This window comes from Mastomys coucha, unplaced genomic scaffold, assembly GCF_008632895.1.
Source record: "Mastomys coucha isolate ucsf_1 unplaced genomic scaffold, UCSF_Mcou_1 pScaffold18, whole genome shotgun sequence".
NCBI lineage: Eukaryota > Metazoa > Chordata > Mammalia > Rodentia > Muridae > Mastomys > Mastomys coucha.
The window spans coordinates 84,725,861-84,747,897 of record NW_022196900.1 but is presented as its reverse complement, the minus strand read 5'-3'; the positions used below and the strand labels follow the sequence as shown (position 1 = coordinate 84,747,897).

The following is a 22,037-nucleotide window of genomic DNA, read 5'->3' as shown; positions in this document are numbered from 1 at the left end:
CTTATTTCACACACACACCCTATATGTTAAGACCAGAGCAATTAGGATTCACACTTTCTTACGGACAAAAAAAGGGGGGGATGGGGAGGGAAGGGATGGGTAGGAGGGGATGAGTTCTGTATGTTCCTGGCTAGGCCCTGGTGAGAGCTGATGGGCAGCCTCATGGAAAGTGGCTGCTAATGGGCTGATAATTGGCTTCCTGCCTTCTTTATGAAGTGTGAAGTGCTCAGCTAGCCTGTCAACAAAGCGTCAAAGACTATGTAAACCACCTTCCACATTAGTTATTTGTCTCTTCCTTCCCACTGTCTCTCTGGAAAATGGCAATGACTGCCCTGCCTGATGACACCAAGAAGAGGCTCTGTGATCTCTGCTAAGGATGAAGCTAAAACAAGCAAAGGTTCGAAAGGCAGATGGGGTCCTTTTTCCAGACTACTGTCTTCAGGACAGTCACTGTGAACAAATTCCCAAAGCAGTGAACAGCTCTGAACAGCTCTGAACATGTGGTCCTTTTTCCAGACTACTGTCTTCAGGACAGTCACTGTGAACAAATTCCCAAAGCAGTGAACAGCTCAGAACAGCTCTGAACCTGTGTGCCTAGCACTTGGCACAGGGCAGACAGTCAACATGGCTGACTGGATGGAGAGTGCTTCCACTCTGGGCTGATATGGAACAGTGGTCCTTGGAGAGGCAGACTGACTGAGGAGGACGAGAAAGCGAGAGGGAAAGAGCTGGCTCTGCGTTCTGAGTTGGAGCACTTCAACATGAGAGGCAACCCGAGATGGGGAAGGCCATCCGCCGAGCAGTCCACTACTGGGAGGGCATCTCAGAAGCCGGTGAGAGATGCTGAAGTCACTGTTCACTACAGAAAATGCTGGGCATCCAGAAGGTGGTGTGGGTATGTGTGGGTTTGGCAGGGCAATTCCCTAGGATGGAGCCGTTTTGAAGGAAATGCTTCTACAGAACAGAGCAGCATTTCACACTTCTTCAAACAATCATTATAAGACATTTCAGCCATCAAAAAGAATTTCCCTGGTCCCCTTCTAACTCCTATGAAAAAGAGAGCAACATTGTTTGGCTAAGTGCTGTGTTGATGTTTACTGTGACTAATGTGTGTGTGGCGGGGTGTGTGTGTATGTGAGTGAGTTTCTAGATGAGCTGCCTTTTGCTTTTGTGTGTATGTGTAAGGAACACTGCACAACACAGACTGGCAACTATTATATATATTTTATAGCCATTTATAGATGCTGTCCCTTTCCTATTGATCAGGAACTATGGTGCAGGGTTTGAATTAGAGCTGGGAGCCGAAGCATCTCTCCATCAAAGTGTGACCTGAGCCGTGATGGCCCAGTAAAGCATTCACTGTGCAAAGGGGGGGGCAGAAGAACTTCTGCTCTCTTGTTATAGTTATCTTTGGCTATAAATATGATCTTGGAGATGCATCCTCTGCAGAGTGAAGATAGAAGGCTACTCTGTTGGGCCTGTTGCCTCCTCTTCCTGGAGAGGAGACAGTTTGGCTACAGCTGGGAAGCTCAGCGAGAGGCAAGAATTGGGTTTCTAGATTGGGCATCTTAGCACTGTTCTCTCACTTCTAGACTGTGAGCTCCCTGAGGGCAAGGGTGGGGTCTATGGAAGCATGAGCTGAGGAACCAGAGACTGGACAGAGATGGAGACAGTTGGCAGCCCCTTGTAAAAGGTACAAAGACGGGCTTCCTCTGTGGTGTATGTGGGAAGAGCTGGTTCTGCCTGCCTTCCTCCACTCAAGACAACCTCGCTGGGACTCAAGTTGTATTCTAAACCCAAGTAATCAGACCAAGCTGACTGATGGAGGTGCCTGAAGACACACACGGGGTCCCCTTCCATTGCAGGACTTACCAGATAGCATCTCATGCCAGCTGCCCAGAGTACCAGCTTTGTGGTTTTCATTAACAAGCCCTGGTCCTTCATCCTTGCTCCAAACCATAGAGAGCACAGGCTGGACCCACCGTTGCCAGTCTAGCCCACTCACCCTCTTCTCAGCTATCTGTGAACAGAGTTCAGCACATTGCTTCTGGAGATGAAGGGCCTGCTGGGCAGCAATTCAAGGGTTTTGGCCCTTCGGGAAGATTCCAGAAAAATGTTCTAGAATTGTTCTTCAGAAGCACAGGGTCAAGTTCCTTCCAGGAGGCCTCCAGTGGCTATCAATATCCTTCCTCAGCTTGCCTTCTGCTTGCTAGACACATTTTTGGGCTGGTGGGGCCCAGGAGCTCAGTTTTACCATAAATACATATCCTTCCTGACTTTGCTCCTCCCAAATTGTTCCCATGAAACTCAGCCTCTCCCAATGTTCCCTGCTCCATTCTATCAAGATAAACTTCAAAAATTAAGTTCCACACTGCCCGGAGGAAATCTCATAGTTGGGCCTTGCCTTCTTAGCTTAGCTAAGACCTCCAGCTGGCAGCCCTGCCCTGCTCTGCCTGGCTTGGATCTACTGTGCCGACAGAGCCGTTGGTTGCTTATCTGAGCTGCCCCTATTAACTAGCCCCCATCCTTGCACCACCACAGTTCCTAGTACTCAATGGGACTAACACTGGCAGACAATGTTTCCCACCTACACTGAGTGCACACCTGGACAGATATCATGCAGTTTGATTCTTTTTTTTTCCACTAAGAGCTATTCCATATGAATCCCAGAATGATTTGATCTTTAAAGCTCTGAAGAATTTTTACATAAACTTATCAGTCATAGAAAATGCTTTGTCAGACAAAGCAATTTATTTTTAGTTTGAGCAGCACAATCCCCTGTGGTATGATCCGACTCACCCTGCCATTCTCATCACAGAGATCCCACCCGCATCCCCAAGAACATTCAGTCTGTAGCATGCAGAATTCAGAGGTCCTGAGTTGTCCACTATGGTGGGTGGAGGATTGGAGGGTCAGGCAGCGTGCCCTTCCCTGAGAATTCAAAGAAAGAGATGGAAGAGTTGAGTGTCAAGGGCTAGGAGAAGAGGTGACAGCTCAGAGAAGCTAAAACCTCAGACTTCCTGAAACCAACTGTGTCTGGCTTCCTCCTTGCTACCAACAAACCCTCACACTTAGAATCTCACTGTGACTAATGACTGATGTTTGTGGCGCTGCAAAGTATGTCCAACACATACAAGAAAGATGATGGGATGCCTTCTCATCTCCATGGAACAGACCACTCACTTCCATTGTCCCCCACAAAAGATCAGCCATAGAAGCATAGGGAGTCCTCCTCCCTCTCTAATGACACAGAAGATGGGGTGATCATGGGAAACACCCCCTTCCCAAGTCATCTGACCCCTGTAGCACTCCAAGGCTGGTACATTTTCTACAAACTTAGAGACATCCTGCCTACCCCACAATAGCATGGGGTTACAGTGGTGACAAGAGTGAGGAAGAATGCCTTGGTCCTACCTCCATGGGCCATGCTCAGCCATCTCTACCTTGCATTGAAAGGTATTCATTGATGGTTATACTATGTCAAAGAAGGTCTCCAAAGATCAAGAGCTGCACTCTACATTAGATGTGGGGACCCAGACAACCACCTTTCTAGGAACAAGAGAAACCACCCCAAATGGAGCTGTGGACACCCACTGTAGGATTTCAAGGACAGGGCCTTAACTATGGATCCAGCTTGCCTCCCCAGGGAGCCCCTCAGTGGCCACCCCTGCTCACTTACACACACAGCCTGGCTTCTTAGCCGACCACTGGTTATTCTTTTGGCACGTGATTGATTTCTGCCCCACCAGCTCAAAGGCAGGCTGGCATTCAAACTTGAGTGTGTCACCATGGCGAAAGCGAGAGCCTTCTCTCTGGCCATAGGCAGGTATGCCAGGGTCTCCACAACTGCCTTGTTCGATCTCTGAAAGACAAGAAGACAGAAAACAAGAGACAGAAAAGGTGACATTACATCTGTCCTGGCAACACTTTCCCCATTGTATGCTCTATTGCTGACCTACAATGAGTTAGAAGATGGGATTCAGAAGTTCTGTAGGACAGCATCCTAGGACAATAGGGCCTTCAGTTACCATATGCCCGTGACTCTGTGTCCACATATTGTATCTCAGAGACTTGGATATCTTCATTCATGAAAGGTGGGTGTTATAGCCTTGGATGTGAAATCTCCCTCACAAGCTCATGTGCTTGAACACTTGGAGTCCCCATCTGGGAGTACTGTTGTGGGAGGGTGTGAAGTTTCTGGGACAGTAACCTAGTTAACGGAAGAGGGTTGCTGAGAAGGACCCTTGAGGGACATCTTCTTCTGGTTCTATTTGTCCTGAGCTCTTAGCCTCTTGCTCTGTCAAAGATGTCAACAAGTCGTGCCTCAAGCTCCATTGCCATGGATGGAGCCCCAGCAAGGTGGGCACTATCCCCATGATAAAATAAAACAAAATAAACCTCTAAGCTTTAAATTATATTCTGCATTGGACCTATTTCAGGAGCTACTAGGTCCCAAAAGTTTGACGACATCCTGCCTGGGTTGCACTTTGTATCTGGCTTGTGAACACTGCTGGAGAGATTTGAAGAACAGCCTGTCCACCTGAGTAGTGAGCTCAGGCAAGAAGCAGTGGCCCTGTGCAGCCTATCCTCCTTGCAAGCCAGAGTAAGTGGGAATCGATACTGGCTGCCTTCTGACACAGAAACCCGTTAAAGACTTTTTTTTTTGTAGATTCAATTTTAGACAGTAGCAGATAAAAAGAAACAAACGACTCATTAAGTACACTTGAAGTTTGCTTGAGCCAACTGGTGAGTCAGCCTTGGAGGTGGGGCTGAGACAGCACAGCCTGGTAGATCTCAGGAGCTTAAGGACTCCACCCCTGGCCCCCTCATTCCCTCACCCCCAGGAGTAAGCTAGGAGCCAGGCACTTCAGGCAAGGAGTCTGTCCTGGCTGCATCTTTAGGGGTTCTTGAGTTACCCCTTGCCCAGCTCTGTGTGCTATGAGAGGGAGAGAGGGGGGCTAGGGTGGGAGAAGGAGCTCCCTCTAGGGAGGAAGATGGCCTACAAGGAGACAGGAAGCCATTGAGAAAATGTCCGGTGGTGAAGGGAGACTAAGAGAGGCCTGAGGTTTGGGAGAGCAGGTCCTGGGTTCTCTGAGGGGAGTGCTGGGTAACTTTCCAGGACTCACAGGTAGAAGGGACCCTGTCTTTTCAGTGGATGTCATTATGGGTGGTCAGATGCCAAGGTTTCCAGAAGTCACCATGTGATTCTGCAAAACCTTTCTTGCTAGGAGCTGAGCTGTTTCTCTGAGCTGACCATAAAGGCTCAGTTACTGATGCGCAGGCTCATGATAGTCACATTCACATTATCCCCCAGGACAAAGCAAGCTCTGTGGGAACCTTGTTCCAAGTTGTGTGTTCCAAGTCAAAGATCAGGAATCCCAGAATACAGGGGTCAGCATGACCATGTGCAAGTACCAAGGAATCTCCAGCACAAGTCAGCTCACCACACACACACACACACACACACACACACACACACACACACACACACAGAGGCTGAACTTATACATTCAGGTTCCTTTGCGTATGCTTTGTGTATGCTAAGGGACACATACCACACCGAATCATTCAAGGAAGAGTTTGTTTCTGATTCTAGAACTCCAGGCATTTAAAGGACAGAAAGAAAGGCCCAGTGTGACAAAGAGATCTGAAGAAATAAACATCAGAACCCACCTTCTGCCAATGTCCCCAACTATGTCCTCTGGGATGCAAGAACTGTCAGGGTAGTGACAGTAAACATTACCTGGCATTGGAAGGCAGAGCCCATATTGAAGGTTCCCTAGTGAGGTCCTGCCATACAAAATATATGAGTAGGGTACATCTGCCTGAGTGACTGCCTTCAGCTTGTCTGAGGCTCTGACTGGCTCAAGAGAGCATGCATTTTGGGATGGGGTGGCTTTCTCAGCCGCCACTGTGTAGTCAAATCTCTGTACATAACCACACCTGGCTAATTTCTTCCTATGAGCAAGGAAATAGCAGGGATATAATAAGCACCTTCTGTGTGCTGGGGCCTGTGCCAGACACTGAAGTCTGTCAACTTGGAACATCCAGAGGAGGGAACATGGTCTATGACATGGGGTCTCGGGCTGAAGGCAGATTTCCCAGAGCAAGGCACACAAGGTGTTAAGTGCCTCAAGGACTCCGTAAGGCAAATTCTTTTCATTATAATTATTCTGCTGACAGTTCAATCATTATGTGTTATAGTGTCTTTTAAAGAAGATCATAATTAACATATGTAACATTTAAAACCAGTACTGATGCCAGTCTTGTAATTGGACGGCTTACCTCCCCTCTTACCTTCGGCCTGGTATCTCAGCTTCGATTAATACACTGCTTTTTATTTCAAGCCGTGACTTTTTTTTTTAGGTTAATCTTGATTTTTAAACTCATTGCCTTAAATGCTATTTATCTTAAAAGTTGAGTTTGGGGCCCCACTCTCAAATTGTGTGCCTAAAATAAGCATCTTGCTCATCTCGTGGAATCCCAGCCCTGGGTCAGAGAAAGCTTTGTGGAGAAGGTACGATGTGTGCTGAGGCCTAAGACCACAGAGGAGATGGTGGTGAAAGACTTGACGGTGAGATGGAGAGGAAGGGCTCTCAGAGTGGAGGGAAAAAGCCAGGCCAAGTCCCAGATGCAGGATTGTATGGTGGTCTATAGTATGTCATTATTATCACAGCCTACTTTCATTTACGGAACTAGCAGTTTGCACACTGACTCCAGCCAGTGGCCACTGTGAGCATTTTATAGAGGAACTCATGACACCCTTACAGCGTCTCTAATAAAAGATACTACTTTCTCCCCATTTTAAAAGAGGGGGAAACAGGCACAAAGACACACGGCACAAAGACTACAAAAAGGCCACAGAGCTCAGAAGTGGTGGATTTGATACCCATAGACAGTGGGCTGGCTTCAGGTATCACTACTTCTCACACTCCTGCCTACTGCAAGATGGAAAGAGACAAGACTGGGAAACTGCTCTGATGGGCAAGACCAGCCCATGTAACAGGTTAAGACAAGGGCCTGTTCTATCAATGAGCAAGACTGGCCTTTAGATAGTCAGTAATGGGAAGCTGATAAAGGATTCTACTTCACTTGGGAGGAGACACTTGTATGTGTGGAAGTTCACTCTGTCCCCTGTCTGGGAAATGGTCTAAGAGTAGCTGGCTAGAGGCTACGAGAATATTCATATTTGTTCACTTAATAAATATTGGGACTGTCAGTTTAGTGTGGGTAGTAGGAAATGCAATCTGGACCAGGGCAGATAGATGCCTTGCTTCTGTGGAGCTTCTGTTGTTGGGAGATGTTCTGATGGTATCATACACTGGGTCCAGGCAGAGGGGATGGAGAGAACTAGGAAGATGTTGAGGACTCTGAAGAAGCCACTAGCTGTCCCAAAGGATAAGAATGTAAGAGTAAGGGAGGGGCCAAGGTCTACCATACCTGCAGTTTTGGCCTGACTACAAGGGTGTGCTCCACTCGGACAAGAACTCAGGAAGCAGGAGACTGCATGAAGGGTCACAAAGGTATGCTGTGTTTTGAGGAATTGCCACTAAGAAACAGTTGTGTAGATCTCAAGTGTAGGGCAAAAGTAGAGTTTTAAACTGTAGCTTATGCATGAGCCAGGAGAAGTATAAGACCAACCAAGCAAGGTGAGAAGAGATGTCACAGAATGGGACATGATGGATGGTTTGGGGGGAGCAGTAGTAGAGTAGAATCACCAGAGACGTGGGGTGGGGAGTCACAGAGATTGGAGGAAGATGAGCTAAGGAGACCAATAGTCAGGGAAATTAAGGGTAGGGCAGAAAGCGGAGGACTAAAGGGCAACCATTGTGGATGCTGTGAGGACCACTATCATAAGATACTGTGTGCCCAGTGGGAAGGGAGGATGGCACATTCGAAGGAGCCCAGAACTAGTCATAACTCTTAGGCAACTACCTTAGGATGGTGGTTAAGATATTCTAGAGATGGAATGAGCTTGGCCATAGTTTCTGGGAAGAACAAGAGGGAGGCAGGGGATGCTGAAGGATACTGAATGGCTCAGAGGCTATAGAAAGCAGATAAGGGCAGCAGGAGGCTCCAGAGGGAGAAGCAGCAGAGACCCTGTGGATGCTGGCTGGCTGGACTTAGTGACCAGGGCAGAGACTCTTGCCACTGACAGGTGTGAGTGAGGACAGGGTGGCGATGAGTTTTCAGGTGGAGCAGGAGGTCAAGGTCTTTGTTAAAAGTGAAGTAATTGTCATGGGAAGCAAGACTGGACACTGACAAAACCTTTTAAAGCTTTGAAAGTTGTCCTTCTAGAGAACAGGAAACTGAAGCTCAGTGGACAGCCACAGACCTGTTATCTCACTAAGAATGGAACCCACTGTCTTGCATGGACAGCACCTGGCAGCACTGCCTGCCTTGCTCACATAACACGAAGGGGATGGTGGACCTGACTGTGGGTTGGGCATGTGACCAGTGAAGCAAAGGAGCTGAGGCTTCTGGCACAGCAGTGGCTGAGAGATAGCCAGGGCTACAACCCCTGCCCCCCTTCTTCTTGGGCTTTTCAATTCCTGATACTAAAATGGAATCCCCTTTTGTGACAAGGATACAGGATAAGGATGGAAAGGATGAGGGTAAGAGATGAAGGCGGAGATGGTGAGTCCAAGGACAAGATAACCAATGGGAACAAGGGAGGAGGTCTGATAAGAGAAATTACCAACCGACAAAGAGCCCCAGAACAGGTGGCATGACCCTGGATTCCAGCAGAGCTGGGATCCACATCTGAAATGAAGTGAGAAGACTAAGGTATGAGAGACTAGGAGGTGGTAAGATGTGGGGTGGGCAGAGAGCAGGGGGCGGTGATGAGGAGGACGCAGAGGCTGGAGGGTGTGTGACATCCAAGGAGAAGACCATGCAGCAGAGAGGCAAATGGACCTCAAGAACCTTCTCCAACGTGATGGCTGTCAAGGGTGAGGGAAGGAGCTGTTAGCCCCGAGGAGGAGGAAGATGCACACATCTCAAGGAAGACAGGTCCAAGGAAGCATTTGCAAAGGACCAGGTAGAGAAGAGGAGCTCTCTGAAGAGCTCAGATCTGGAGGTGGGGTGATGAGGAATCAGGGTAGGGTTGAGAAATTGGGGAGCTATTTCTTAGAACGGAGAACAACTGGGGGCTGATTTCTGTCCTGGACCTTCTCCTCAAGCCCATCACTAAACTGGAGGCATAGCAATGGAGGCTCCACCTGCTGACAGAGGCTTCCCATGAGCCTCTGCCTGGAGAAGAGACCCCTCCTGGCCAGATGCTGACCATCTCTGATGTTGGCACCCAGAATTATAAATAGATCAATGCAATTTTGACTTGGAGAAAAAAAATTAGTTTCCCATCGTCTGGTTTAACCCAATTTCACTTCATAAGTATATACCCACCCGGATCCTTTGGCCAGACTGAAAGCAAGCCAGGGGACCTCAGATGTCTGCGTGTGAGTAGTCTTTGAGCATGGTGGGGACTGGCCTTGCTGTGTTTGCTTTCCTTCTGCTTGGTTGTTTTAGCCCTGTCATCTGTGCTAGACTCTCAGGTTTCGCCCCGTCTTCTCAGGCTTTTCAATTTCTGATACTAAATTGGAATCCTCTTTTATGACAATGTCTGCGCCACAGGATGGTTTCGTGTGTCCCTATATATTCTGAGGCCTTTGATGTGCTCCGAGAAGGGAAACCACTTGGAGGGAGCTGGGGTGGAGGCTGGGGTACCCAACCCGGACTGCTCTCTGCTGCCCGTTCAGAGATGTTGCTATGTCTGTTTCTTGACCTTTTCATGGTGCCTCAACCTAAGCTAGAACTTTCTCTCCTGCTTTTCCTCAGGTCACCTCCTCCAAGACACTTGCCCAAGCCCACACCTTAGATGTCACCCACCCACTTTTTCTCTCAACCTGCTGCTCTTTTCCTTTGTGGTGCCAAATATCCCTTGTAGCTTGTGGTCTTCTATGCACTCAAGAAGTATTCTGCTGGTTACTGTTGGACACTGGAGATATTACAATGGGAAAGAGGGGACAATATTAACCACCTGGCATCTGCCACATTCTTGGGCACCAGGGACAGGCTAAGCCCCCAATGTTGACAACCTTCTTTGTACCAGCTCCATGGTCTCCTTGCCTCTTGTCAACCCACCCCAGAAGAAAAGCTCTATGGAAGCAACCATGGATTTCTCGGTTATCGTGGATCTCTGCTAGAGCACGGCAGATGTTTGGTGCATGGTGCAAAGTAGAGCAGGTGTTTACCATGCCAAATGCCAGGCTGAGTGAGCACTAAAGATCCAGAGCTGCCTGACCTCTGACCCCGGCTCTAGGAGAACTCAGTCAGGGATGTGTAGGGAGGCTTCTTGGAGACTCTTCCCTCCCCTCTCACTCCAGCAGGTCCTTTCTCAGCTGCTCTTCGAAACACCCTGACATCCTGTTTCCCTAATTCTTCTGTCTTAAGTCAGGCTTCATAATGTCCCAACCTGGATGGCAGTAGCCAGTGGGTGGTTCTCTACCTCTCTGCTCTATGCCATATTCTTTGATGTGGTACAAGATCATTAAAAGCTTACTATTAGGTCATACTGTCTCTTGGTCAGTTTTCCCACAGCTTGCTAGATTCTTTGGGTTAAACTTCCACTTCCTGCTTGGGTAGGGCTCTTGTCTCCCCCTTACCCAGGATCTCATCTTTGGCCAGCACCCATCTTGGAATTAGCATATCGGGAAGCAGGGCAGCCTGTGGGGAGATGACAGTGTAATGATGGCTATGAGGGCACAACATAATGGACCTGAATCCTGGTTTTGATAGTGCATAGTAAGCCTGGATCACATTATCATCCTCCAATTAAAAAAAAAATCAGTGTTTGTGTGGGAATGTGCATGGCATGGGACATGGTGTGGAAGTCACAGGACAAGCTTGGGTTTTGGTCCTCAAACTCCCAATTTGTTTGAAACAGTTTCTTTGTTCGCCCTGTATGTCAGACTCATGGACTTGTGTGCTTCCAGAAACCCTTTGTTTATGCCTCCTTTCTTGCCAGAGAAATGCTTGGGTTACAAACAAGGGCTGCTGTGTCCAGCTTCTTTTTGTGAGCTCTGGAGATGTGAACTCAGGTCCGGCAAGAGCTTTACTACTGAACCATCCAACTCCCCAGCCCATGCTGCCAATTCTTTCTGACCTTTAGTCTTTGTTTTGCATAAAATGGAAATTGTAATAACAGCTCTACTGACCAGGGTAACTGTGAGGGCTAAACGAGCTTATGTGTGTATAAGTTGACGGCCAAGATGCCTGGAACATGGCGCAGATCCAGCAATGTGGTGGCACTTCCTCATTGTTATCATGGTCTCTTGTTTGCAGAGCCCTGCCAGCTTGCCCACATAGGAACTGGGCACCTGCTGTCTGCTCTTTCTAAAATGAACACCCCCTGCTTGTCTGCCAGACAGAGTCATCTTCCAGTGTCAGTCCAAGTACATCCAATCTGGGCCTCCTTAGACTCATTAGGCCAACCCAGGAGCTCCTTTTGTGCCCTGTTGCCACGGTGATCTACGCTCTGGGTGTTGTATTCGGCTCTAGTCAATATTTAACATCTCAGAGATCCAGGTAGCATTTCTGAAATGCAGGTATCTCACTTCTGATGGGGCCAGAGCCCAGAGGAGTGTGCCAGAAAGAGGAATCTGGGGGTGCTAGGTAATGTGTTAGGCTATTCTGAAAACAGCAGGTGAGAGCAGGCACCTGCCATTGGGTGAGATGGGGGCCAACGAAGCCCTAAAGGGGGTGGAGCTGCTCCTGCTGAGCCATTGCCTTTGGCTTCTTTATAAGCCTGGACCAATGCTGCCTCTTTCAGGAAGTGCTCCAGTGCCCTTCTTCAGTCAGGTGCCAGAGAAGGGGAATGAGCTTTCCCCCCAGAGGCAGTCTTGCACCTTCTTGCTTCTCACTCTCAAAACTGATTCATGTAGAGATTTCAATTTTTAGAAGTGTCATGTGTTTATGTGTGTGTGTGTGTGATGAAGTGTGTATAGCTTCACATGTATGTTTGTAGGTATGCTTGTGTGTGCTCATGTGCATGTACATGTCCAACTGTGCATGTGTGAACACCCTTGTGCGTAGGCCAGAGTTTGATATCAGGTGTCTTCCTGATATTATCTATCTTATTTTCTGAGACAGGGGTCTCTCACTGAACCCAATGTTGACTGGCAGGGAACCACCTGTCTCTGCCTCCTCAGTGTCTGGACTATAGATGAGCTACTGTGCCCAACTTTTTACATGGTTCTGGGTATCCAAGCTAAGATCCTCATGACTGCATGGCAGCACTTGCCTAGTGAGCCTCCCACACCCTCAACAAGCCATCTTTCCTAGCCAACATGTCCTTTCTCTCAGGCAAGTCTGACAACCCCTCCTCTGTGTCCTTCAAAGGAATCTGAGTTTCTGACATCAGGTCCCCTAAGAACTTTCACTCACTTCCCTGGTGTCTTCAAGCAAGGTCGGAGGCCACTCCATTTGATTCCCCATCTTCTAACACTTACTCCATGCTTGTAAAAACAGTCTACAAATTGGGTGAAGGCAGAGACAGCCTTGGTGTCCTGAATAGTGTCTCTAATATATCGTAAGACCTTAGGGGCATGAGTCAACAGATGATCTCATTTCTGTCACGAGTCCCTGGGCATCCTTCCTGAGTGATCCTCCCTGCTCTTTACCTCCATCTTCAGGAGCGAGGAGGGGGCCTACTTGCTCCTCTCCTGGGTCAGCCTCCTAGATTGAGCATCAAGCTGCCAGATTCCAGGCTCCAGTCATGAAGCAAAGAGACATCCAGATTGATGTGAAAACTTGTTAGCAAGTTGTGTGTAATTTTATAATGTTTCTGGTAAGTGCTAATTGCCTGTTCCTTAAATATTTCTGGTTCTACTGGGAAGCGAAGCAATCGCAACTGTGAATGCGTTTCCCACAGCTGGCGCCCCCATGGAGGGAGACTGTGTTTTTAGGCTCAGAGGGCTCCCGGTATTCCCGAGCCTCCTCCTCTATCCAAGCTGGAAGGATGACAAAAGAGATCAGGAAAAAATTGGGAAAGTACATGCTCCAGTTTTTCCACTAGAACTTAAGCTTTTAACAATGGAGGAGAAAATTTTCTCTTTCTTTTGGTGTACGTGTATATAAATGCTCTCTCTCTCTCTCTCTCTCTCTCTCTCTCTCTCTCTCTCACACACACACACACACACACACACACACACACACACACAGAGAGAGAGAGAGAGAGAGAGAGAGAGAGAGCGCATATGTGACTGTGGAAGCCAATCTTCAGTGTTGTTCCTCGGGTCACTGTGCACTTTTTTGACGTAGGATCTTTCCCTTTCATTTGGACTTTGCTGATTATGCTAGGCTGCCTGACCAGGAAGCCCTGGGGATTCTCCCCTTTCTTCCTCACCAGCTTTTGGATTACAACTGTGCCCCACCATGCCCAGCTCTTTCATGTAGGTTCCGGGGAACCAAATCTTGGTCCTCATGCTTGCACAGCAACCACTTCTCCAGACCTGGGGTAGGGAGGAACTCTTAATTCGGGGAGGCTACAGAACTGCCTACCTGCCCCACAGTAGCATCCCTGCCCTCAGGGATGGAGCAAAGGGGCCAGCTATGTTTAGAGGACTCAGTATAAATGATAGGTGTTACCCCCATACTCAGATGACTAATGTCATCCCATAGGACATCCATATAGGGCTAGTCTCCTATGCCTGGGCTAAGACATCTATGTGGCATGGGATTTCCCTGAAGCTGGAATCAATAGGAGGCCAGCATGGGGCAGATGTAATAAACATGGACTCTCTGAGCAGTGATGTAGGGTGGAAGAGCCACAGCCCTGAGGAGGAAGAAGGAGAGACTACCCATGCTGGGTGCTTCAGGGTACCAAGTCTTTGAGAGCCCTAGCAATCCTACCAGTTATCATGCCTCTCTATGGACAAGAAAACTCAGGTTCACCCAATGAAGGGACTGGCTCATCCCAGGGGCCATGGAAGAATCTCATTGTAAACTGGGTTTGGTTTGCCCAATCCAGAAGTCCAAGGAACAATGGAGAATGCCTGATGTTTGGCACCTGTGCACCATGTGATAAAGGAGAAGAAGAGGAAATCAGAAGGTTCAAGGAGAGTATCTGAATGTGCCTGGGTACAGTCATCAGAACCGAACTCTTCAAAGCTTTTCTGAGCACGTGTTCTAGACAGTGCCTTGCAAGGGATGGGAAAAAGCTGTGATCTCTGCCTTGAGTGGACACACAGGGGCCAGAATGTTTAGGGCTGCTCATGAAGAATTTGGCATGCTGTGTGCAAGACTTGGTACTTGCTACTGAAGTCAATGAGAAGCTGGGAAGCTGTCACACAAGTCTGATTTTTTTTTTTCCTCAAGTAGAAGAACACTACACCATACTTGGAGTCTGGAAGATCACTGTGTGCCATGTGGCAGATGGGGAGGGAAGGGTGCTGGGTGGGAGGCCTGTGCTGTCAGCAACTCAGTGACAGAGGAGGATGGAGGGCTGGATCACAGTGGTGAGAGGGGGATGCAGTCAAGGGAGAACTGTAGGAATCTGGGAATGGAAGAGACTGAGGTCTGGTGATGCTGCTGCCTACTAACATTGGGGCATAGACGAGTTATGGGGTTGGGAGGAAGGATGGAGTTGGGGGAACCTACTTTGGGGTGATACTATGAGCTGAGCACTCATGCTCCCTGATTGGTATACCAATGCCTTCAGCTTCCAGGGTGACTGTTCTTAAAGATGGATCTCTTAAACATGGATGGAAGTCCTTAAAGTTGCATGAGGACAGAAGAGGGGGCTGGCCTGTTGGGACTTCTGTCTTTACAGAAGAGAGCTCACACTTTCTCCAAGGAAAAGCTGCATGAGGACATGGGGAGGTGGTGGCTGCCTGTGAGTCAGAAGAGAGCACTCACAAGACACTAAGTTGTGTAAAGCCCTGACTGCCTGCTTCTATTAGAAAGCTCATCACCCGGAGTTCCAGCCAGCTGGTCTGTGGTACTTTGCTCTGGGGACCATGGCTGACTAGCCTGAGTGGGTTGGTTTGAGGTGCTGGAGGCGAAGCCAGAAACATGAGTAACCACAGAGCTGCAGGCCAGAACAGATGGGCAGTGAGCAGGGTTGAGTTTCAAGTTAAAGCTAGGGGAGTCAGTGTGACCAATTTCGAGGACAGACCCTAAGAGGCAGTAACAGGGAGCCATGCAGCCAGTGGGAAGGGACAGCAGGATGTGGTAGACCAGGATCTGGTGGTGTAATCACATAAGGGAGCTCAAACTACCACCTTTTGATATCAGCAGAGGTGTAAGACGGATGGGTCTCATTCCTCAGATACATCATCCAAGCAGAGACCAGGGATGGAGGAAAAGGTGGTCCTGCTGACTGGACCAAGTTCAAAAGCTCTGTGGCATTCTGTGATTGGGTTTCTGCCCCATCTGTGCCCCTCCTTTAAAGGCTCCATCATTGAAAGTTTGGTCCCCAGCCTCTTGGGACCCTTGGGAAAGTACTGGAAGCCTTGGGAGGTGTTTCTTAGTGGAGGAAGTAGAGTCAGACTTGAGCCCTCAAGGACATCTTATTCCTGTGCTCTCTCAGACTCTATGCTTTCTGTCCACTGTAAAATGAACTGTCTTGGCTACACACTCCCACCCCCACAGTTCTCTGCCTTCCTCAGGTCTGACATCAGCGGAGACCAGGGCATTGAATGCTCTGAAACTATCCTTCTTCTGGAGGTCCTTTATGTTGGGTGCTCTGCCATAACAATGGAAACTCCAACATCCAATATTGGCCTTTGACCACCATGAGCCTGGAGAGCAAGGGGATGTGGGTGAGGCAGGTCCTAAAACCAGGATCTGGGAGCAAATGTGGGCCATAGGAGGCAGATCCAGGTCTGGACCAGAGGACAGGAATCTGAGGGGCACAGGTGGAGACAACAATGGGCACTCTAAGAGGAAGGCACTGTCTTGGTGGCAGACATGCAAGGGATTTTCTGTGATATCGTTTTACTGTCAGAACAGCTCTGAGGCCCTCATTGCTATCTGGTATGTGAGTGGGAAGAACAGAAGCTCATAGAGACCACATGGCGTTCCTGGGATTGTGGTTCAGGAACCATGCTGACATTCACCAGGTCTGATCCAATTCCAGAGTCTATTTGATTATGATAGATCCTGCTATACACAGCCTGATACAGCCAGGAAGGTCGGAGAGGCCCCTAAAGACACAGAGTGTCCTTCTTAATCAGCCATGGGTCCAGGAAGTCCTGATGACACTAGTCTGTGACAGGCAACTCCCCCCAGCCCCAGCCCCCGCCAGCTACGTTTAAACCACAGCTAGGAGGCTCACTGATATGGCTGAAATGCCCAGCACTGACTGGCCACACAGCGGGTGTTTAATCAATCCTGGATGACTGGAACAGAAACAGGAGCTAACGAACACACCTCCAACCTCCAGTGACCTAGACTGCAGGCCTCTGCTATACAGTCCACCTGATTAGGGCAAAGTTTTGGCTTCTATAAAGAATTTATTAGGTATTAAAATTCAGTAGCTTTGGGAAAGTTTCAGTATGGGGGAAAAACCATGTGCTTTGAAGCTAGAGAGATATGGCCTCAAATCCCAGCATTGCCACTTCCTAGACTTCTGTGTGACCCCAACAAGATTACTTAACCCCTCTGTGCCTTGAAAGAGTTGCATGAGATGAGGTTATGTTTTTCTGGTATTGAGTTATGAATCTTCTCTTGAATGTAGGCTTAGAAGGAGAGAAGAAGTGGGGGCAGGGAGAAATGCAACAGCAACAAAGACAAAAAGAAAGAGGAATGCGTCAGTGCTGTCTCTTGCTCACCCTGATGGTCCCTGGGGCTTCATCAAGTCGGTCTGTGATGCTAGATGCTCCAGAGATGACGACCACAAGGCTGCTGGCACACAGTAGGCTCTCAGCAACTGTCTTTTTCAGTAAAGTCACCTCACACTGATCTGATTCTTTTTTTTCCTGTGTGACTAACCTTCAAATATTTGGACAGAGCTCTCTAGCCTTCAGAGGCCACCTCTCCCACCACCATATAAACATCAGAGGGTCACAAACATTTCTCATGGGGATTGGCTTAAATCCCTCCAAACTTGGGGCCTTCCACTGCTAAGGTCTGCTCTCCAGTGGCTGATCAGGGGTGAAGAAAGCACAAGAAGTGCCTGGCTTCCATTTTGGCAGCTGAGATAGATAGATAGATAGATAGATAGATAGATAGATAGATAGATAGATAGATAGATACATAAATTTATTATTTCACTGTCTGTTACGACTTAAGCTAACGACACTCCCTGCTCCAGATTGTTCTGTCTATCAATTGCTATTATCTCATTTAGGCTCAAGGTATTTGTGTCTTATCCAAACCTCAGGCCAAGCATGAACAGATTAAGGGCATGCAGGTATCAGGGGTCATTTCTTCCCCATGGATGGAGACATTTCCTGATGAACATTCATAGGATTTTAGAATGAGGGGATGCTGTGGAACATGCATCCAAATCCATTCACATTTTCACGGCAGTGAGTGACAGAGCTGGGCCTGGATCAGGATCCTGCCTGAGCAGCTTCCTGTCTGGGGCTCTTTCCATTGCACAGCTGCTCGGGTGTGCAGAATGGCCCCCAGGGCATAACTTCCTGGGCACTCCTATGGGTATTCCTAGCTACTTTGATTCCAGTCATCCCTCATCCCTTGCTCCTAACAGTGAGGGTGGAATCCAGGGTGTCTCACATGCTGGTAGATAATCTACCACTGAGCACACACAGTTCAATGGATTTTCCTTTTTTGTTGTTGTTTTATAATTTGCTTTTTGTGTGTGTGTTTGTCTACATACATGTGTGTGTACAACAGGCATGGCTGATTTGCACATGACCAGAGGATGGTGCCAGATGCCCTAGCCCTGGAGTTAATGAAAGGTTTTGAGACTCTGTGTAGATGCTAGGAAAGCAGTGAGAACTCTTAACTGCTAAGTCATCTCTCCGGCCCAACTTTTCAGGTTTTAATTTTAAAACAGGATCTCACTGAGTTGCTTAGGCTATCCTATAATTCACCCATAGCCCAGATCAGCTTTGAATATGTGATCCTCCTGCCTCAGCCTCCAGAGTAGTTGGGATCACAGGCCTACAACTGCCAGGCTGGGTTCCTCTTTCTTCTCTCTGTCCTCTTCCTCCTCCTCTCTCTCTCTCTCTTTTTTTTTTTTTTCAAATCTTATCATCTCTACAGATTGTACTGTGGCGGAGGCTGTGCTATTCACTCTGCTTCCCTGGGTGAAGAGACAGGGCCCAGAAAAAGCCCATGGATACCGCAGAGCAGCAAAGTAGCAGAGGAAGGATTCGTACTTGGCGTTGGTCACTCAGGCATCCTGTCCAGTGCTCTGCCTCCCCTAGACCCAGGCTTCCCAGGCAGGGAAGCGTACACTGACTGTCTTTACTCTGGTAACATGGTAGAGTGAGCAGTAGCATTTCAGACTAGCTTCCCATTGGCTATTGAGTTGCTGCAGTTCTAAATCCCTGCATCTGTAATGAAGAGTGTATTTGGAGACAGTCTTTGCAGATGTCATTGGGATGGGGGCATACTGCATGGTGGGGTGGGCTCCTAATCTAATACTGCTGATATTGGGTTATGAGAAGACATATACACAGAGATGTGTATGATGACAGTGGCAGAGATAGGAGAAGGGTGTCTATAAGCTAGGGGGATAGCAAAAACTGTTAGTCACTACCAGATGTGAGAAAGGATGCTACCAGAATCTTAGAGGGAATGTGTCCTGCTGTCTGTTGTATCAGATCCGCTACCTGCAGACAGGAACACGTGTGTGCAGGAACACACTGCTGTTGCTTTAAGGGACCTGGCTTGTGTTCCTGGTTTGGGGCACCCAGCACCTCTTGTATGCCCAGGGTAGAAACACAACAGGTCCTGGTATGAAAAGATGCTTTGGTGCACCAGGTAGGTATTAGATATGGGAGTCAGGACATACTTCTCTGTGTCCTGACCTGGGTCTCTAATAGACACTGGATCATTCTTAGGACTTAGAACCAACCCACTTCTCCAGGAAGCTATGTTCCCTTTTTCTCATTCCCACTGCGTGGGTGGGTGACCATCTTGCATTAATACCCATTTGTTCTGTGTCTAGAGTAGAATGGGACCACTTGGGGCAAGAGCTGGGTCTGATACCTGAACATGACTCCTTCTGCCTTCTTCTTGGGGGGCCTGTCTTTTGACCCATAGGAGATCTGGGAGTTCATGAAGGGTGACAACTGGGATATCTCATGGACCCCAGAATATGTCATTTCTTTATCAGTTAGTGAAAGGAAGGAAGAATCCTGTCTGCCTCTTCCCCAGACCATCCACAATGGTGGCCAGGCCATCTACAATGGTGGCTATCTGTCCTCTGGGTTTGACACAATCATCATTTATCACAAGGTAGCTTGGGAGGCCAACGGCTCTAGTATAAAGATTTTAAAAATCATGAAGCTCAACAAGTCTGCCAGGTATGAATTAGAGACCCATGTCCATAGCTGGCCTGAGATATCCTGCACACCTACTGATCTGACCCAGGCAATCCTCAAAATTGTCTAGCACAGTGGGGGTGGGGCACTCAACAAAGAAAGAGGTGGGAGCTCAGAGAGATCAAATAATAGGTCTGAGGAGAGACATGGAAGGGGCCAGAATTTGACCCCAGGCCTCATCCTCTGCAGATGAAGAGCTCCATCTCCTCCTCCCTGACTGAGCCTTGCCAGGTTCCTTGAAAGCAGTTACCTTCATAGGAAGCTTTGAATCCCAGGGAGCTGCCACTGCTGTCACTCTGGAAGAGGAGCCACATTTGATGGTGAGTGCTGACAATCAGGTCTGGGACGGAGGTACCTGTCAGGCTGTTGGGAGAGAGATCATTAGAGGTCTGTCCCATGCCAAGGGCCAAGGGAAAGGAAGGATCGAGGCCCACTATGGGACTATCACACTCTAAATCTGGAGCTAGGCCACATGCCCAGGGCAGAGACATTTCTTGGCTCCTCGTTGTGTTAACTGTGTTAGGTATAGGGGCACTGAGTGATCCTCCAAAGCAAAGGCCCCGCCCAGTGAAGTACAGGACTGCCTGGTATCATGGCTCCCTTAATGAGACTTCTTTGGCCTGTGAAAAGCGTTTATTGTGCCTATGAAGATGCCCATGTCTCAGGTAATTCTGAGCATGTGGAAAGGTCCCCCCAAACACTTCCATTGTCTCAATTGGAAGTTAGACTACTAGAGGTAGAAGTCACCTAGAGTGGACACAGTGAGGTGGCAGACACAGGGTGTTTCAAAGAAGCACTCGGCTAGTAGGGAGAGCCAGGCACATAGGCATGGAGCCTTTGTTTGACTTTGCCCAAGACTGCTCAGTCTGAATACTTCATGTAATTTCGTTATGAAGTCTGTTCCCCTAGGCTGGGGCAGAGAGAGGTAGATAGATTATTGCATTCACCAGGAACATCACAGGACACTGTACCTATAGCACCAGGTCTGGGGACCAGTGCAGACTCTATGAGCCACTTTCTATCCCCCACTTCCCGTCCAGACTTGGCATCTCACTTACATGTAGAGGACCGTCTTCTGGTCCCCATCCTGCCCACCGTCCCCGACTGTCAGGGTGTCATAGCCCCTCTCCAGATCGAACTCTTCAAAGGCCAGCTTGATCACCTAGAGGAGGGAGCACAGTGTTAGGGACCTGGCCGTAGCTGGGATGAAGTTTGTGGAAGCCTCATTGTGTCCTAATACACCCCAAGTTTCTAGGGGGAGTTCCCTCCTACACACACTGCCCTTTTCTACGCCATCCTGAGGAACATAGCTATTCCACCATAGGTTGTATGGTCCCTGGGGCTCCCCGATATCTCTGAAGATGTTTGCAGCACATCTGGCCAGTCCTGGCAGCTGTCAAAGAGCCACCAGGCACAGCTGGCAGAGCACAAGATGATTGGACCCATTGTTCTTCATGCTTTCATGGGCAGGAGTCCCCTCAGGCTCAGTGGCAGTATTAGGCTGCATGTGGAATCTCAGCTCTCCTGCCCCCAGGGGCCTGGAGCAGACCCCCAGCCTTTTCCTCTCTTTTCTACCAACTGTTTCCCACCCCTCCTATTGGTCTAATTGCTGATGAAATGAATGTTCTTGAAAGGAAATTTCAATAAGATCTTTCTCTTTATATTAGCTTGTCTTAGTCCTATATTTCACAAATATTTACTAAGCAGCTGCCTTATACCCGGCTGGGGTGGGTTCTTGCACTAACACAACACTGTCCCAGCCATACATGGATGTCATTAGTATACCATACTGTCTCTGCCTTGCTTAAGGTAGGGGTTTCAAGAAGTACACTAATACTCCAGGGACAGTACAACAGTTGGCGGGTGACGTCATGGAGTAAGATGAGCCTGTGGTGGATAGATGAAGGGTGCTCCTCATGACTGAAGCCTCCGAGGGAATTCTGATGGCTGTGGAGGACTTCCATCAGACTTTAAGGGTGGCTGCAGGGGATAGGGGATGCTGGGGGGTGGTAACCCAGGCACAGAACCTAAGCTACAACAGAGAGGGGACATTCTAGAACAAACTGTACACAACAGGTCCACAGACAGCAGGCGTGCCAGCTGCCTCAACTCTGAAGGCTTGTCTGGCTGGACCTAAGGAGCGGAGGTGACTCCAGAAGGTTTAGAACCGCAAAGTTTTCTTGGAGCTTACTCAAAGCCCCCACCTGCCCCATATGGGATTTCTCCTGAGGGAGGTGGCATCAGCCTGGCTGCTGGCTCGGAGCTGTGAGCTCAGTAGTGAGGAGGGCTGAGGCTTTGGTAGAAGAGGGGTAAAGGAGATGGAAAAGAGGTCAGGCCCTGGTGATGTTGGGGATTGTGTAAACTGGATGGATGTGCAGACTGGGATGGGAAGTAAGGGAAATCCTGGATGACTGACAGGCTTTGGGGCTTGAGCAGCTGGGTAGTGAGTGGGGCCAACTGCAGAAGCAATGGTCTTTTTCGTCTCTTTCATTCTCTTGTGGATCTTCCAGGGAAACAAAG

General features: G+C 48.6%; 1 protein-coding gene across 8 annotated transcripts in view; it reads right to left on the bottom strand.

Moving 5' to 3' along the window:
- Positions 1 to 22,037, bottom strand: part of Csmd2 (CUB and Sushi multiple domains 2) — a 582,522-nt gene that overhangs the window by 223,557 nt on the left and 336,928 nt on the right. For 7 of the 8 annotated variants that reach the window (XM_031378716.1, XM_031378717.1, XM_031378718.1 and 4 more), the window contains 3 exons: positions 20,576 to 20,679; positions 19,768 to 19,880; positions 3,680 to 3,862 (listed from right to left, as the gene is read on the bottom strand). The exons of the other annotated variant lie outside the window; for it this stretch is intronic. In XM_031378716.1, the coding sequence (XP_031234576.1) occupies positions 3,680 to 3,862; positions 19,768 to 19,880; positions 20,576 to 20,679 (400 nt within the window). The remainder of the gene's footprint in view (positions 1 to 3,679; positions 3,863 to 19,767; positions 19,881 to 20,575; positions 20,680 to 22,037) is intronic. 8 annotated transcript variants of the gene reach the window in all.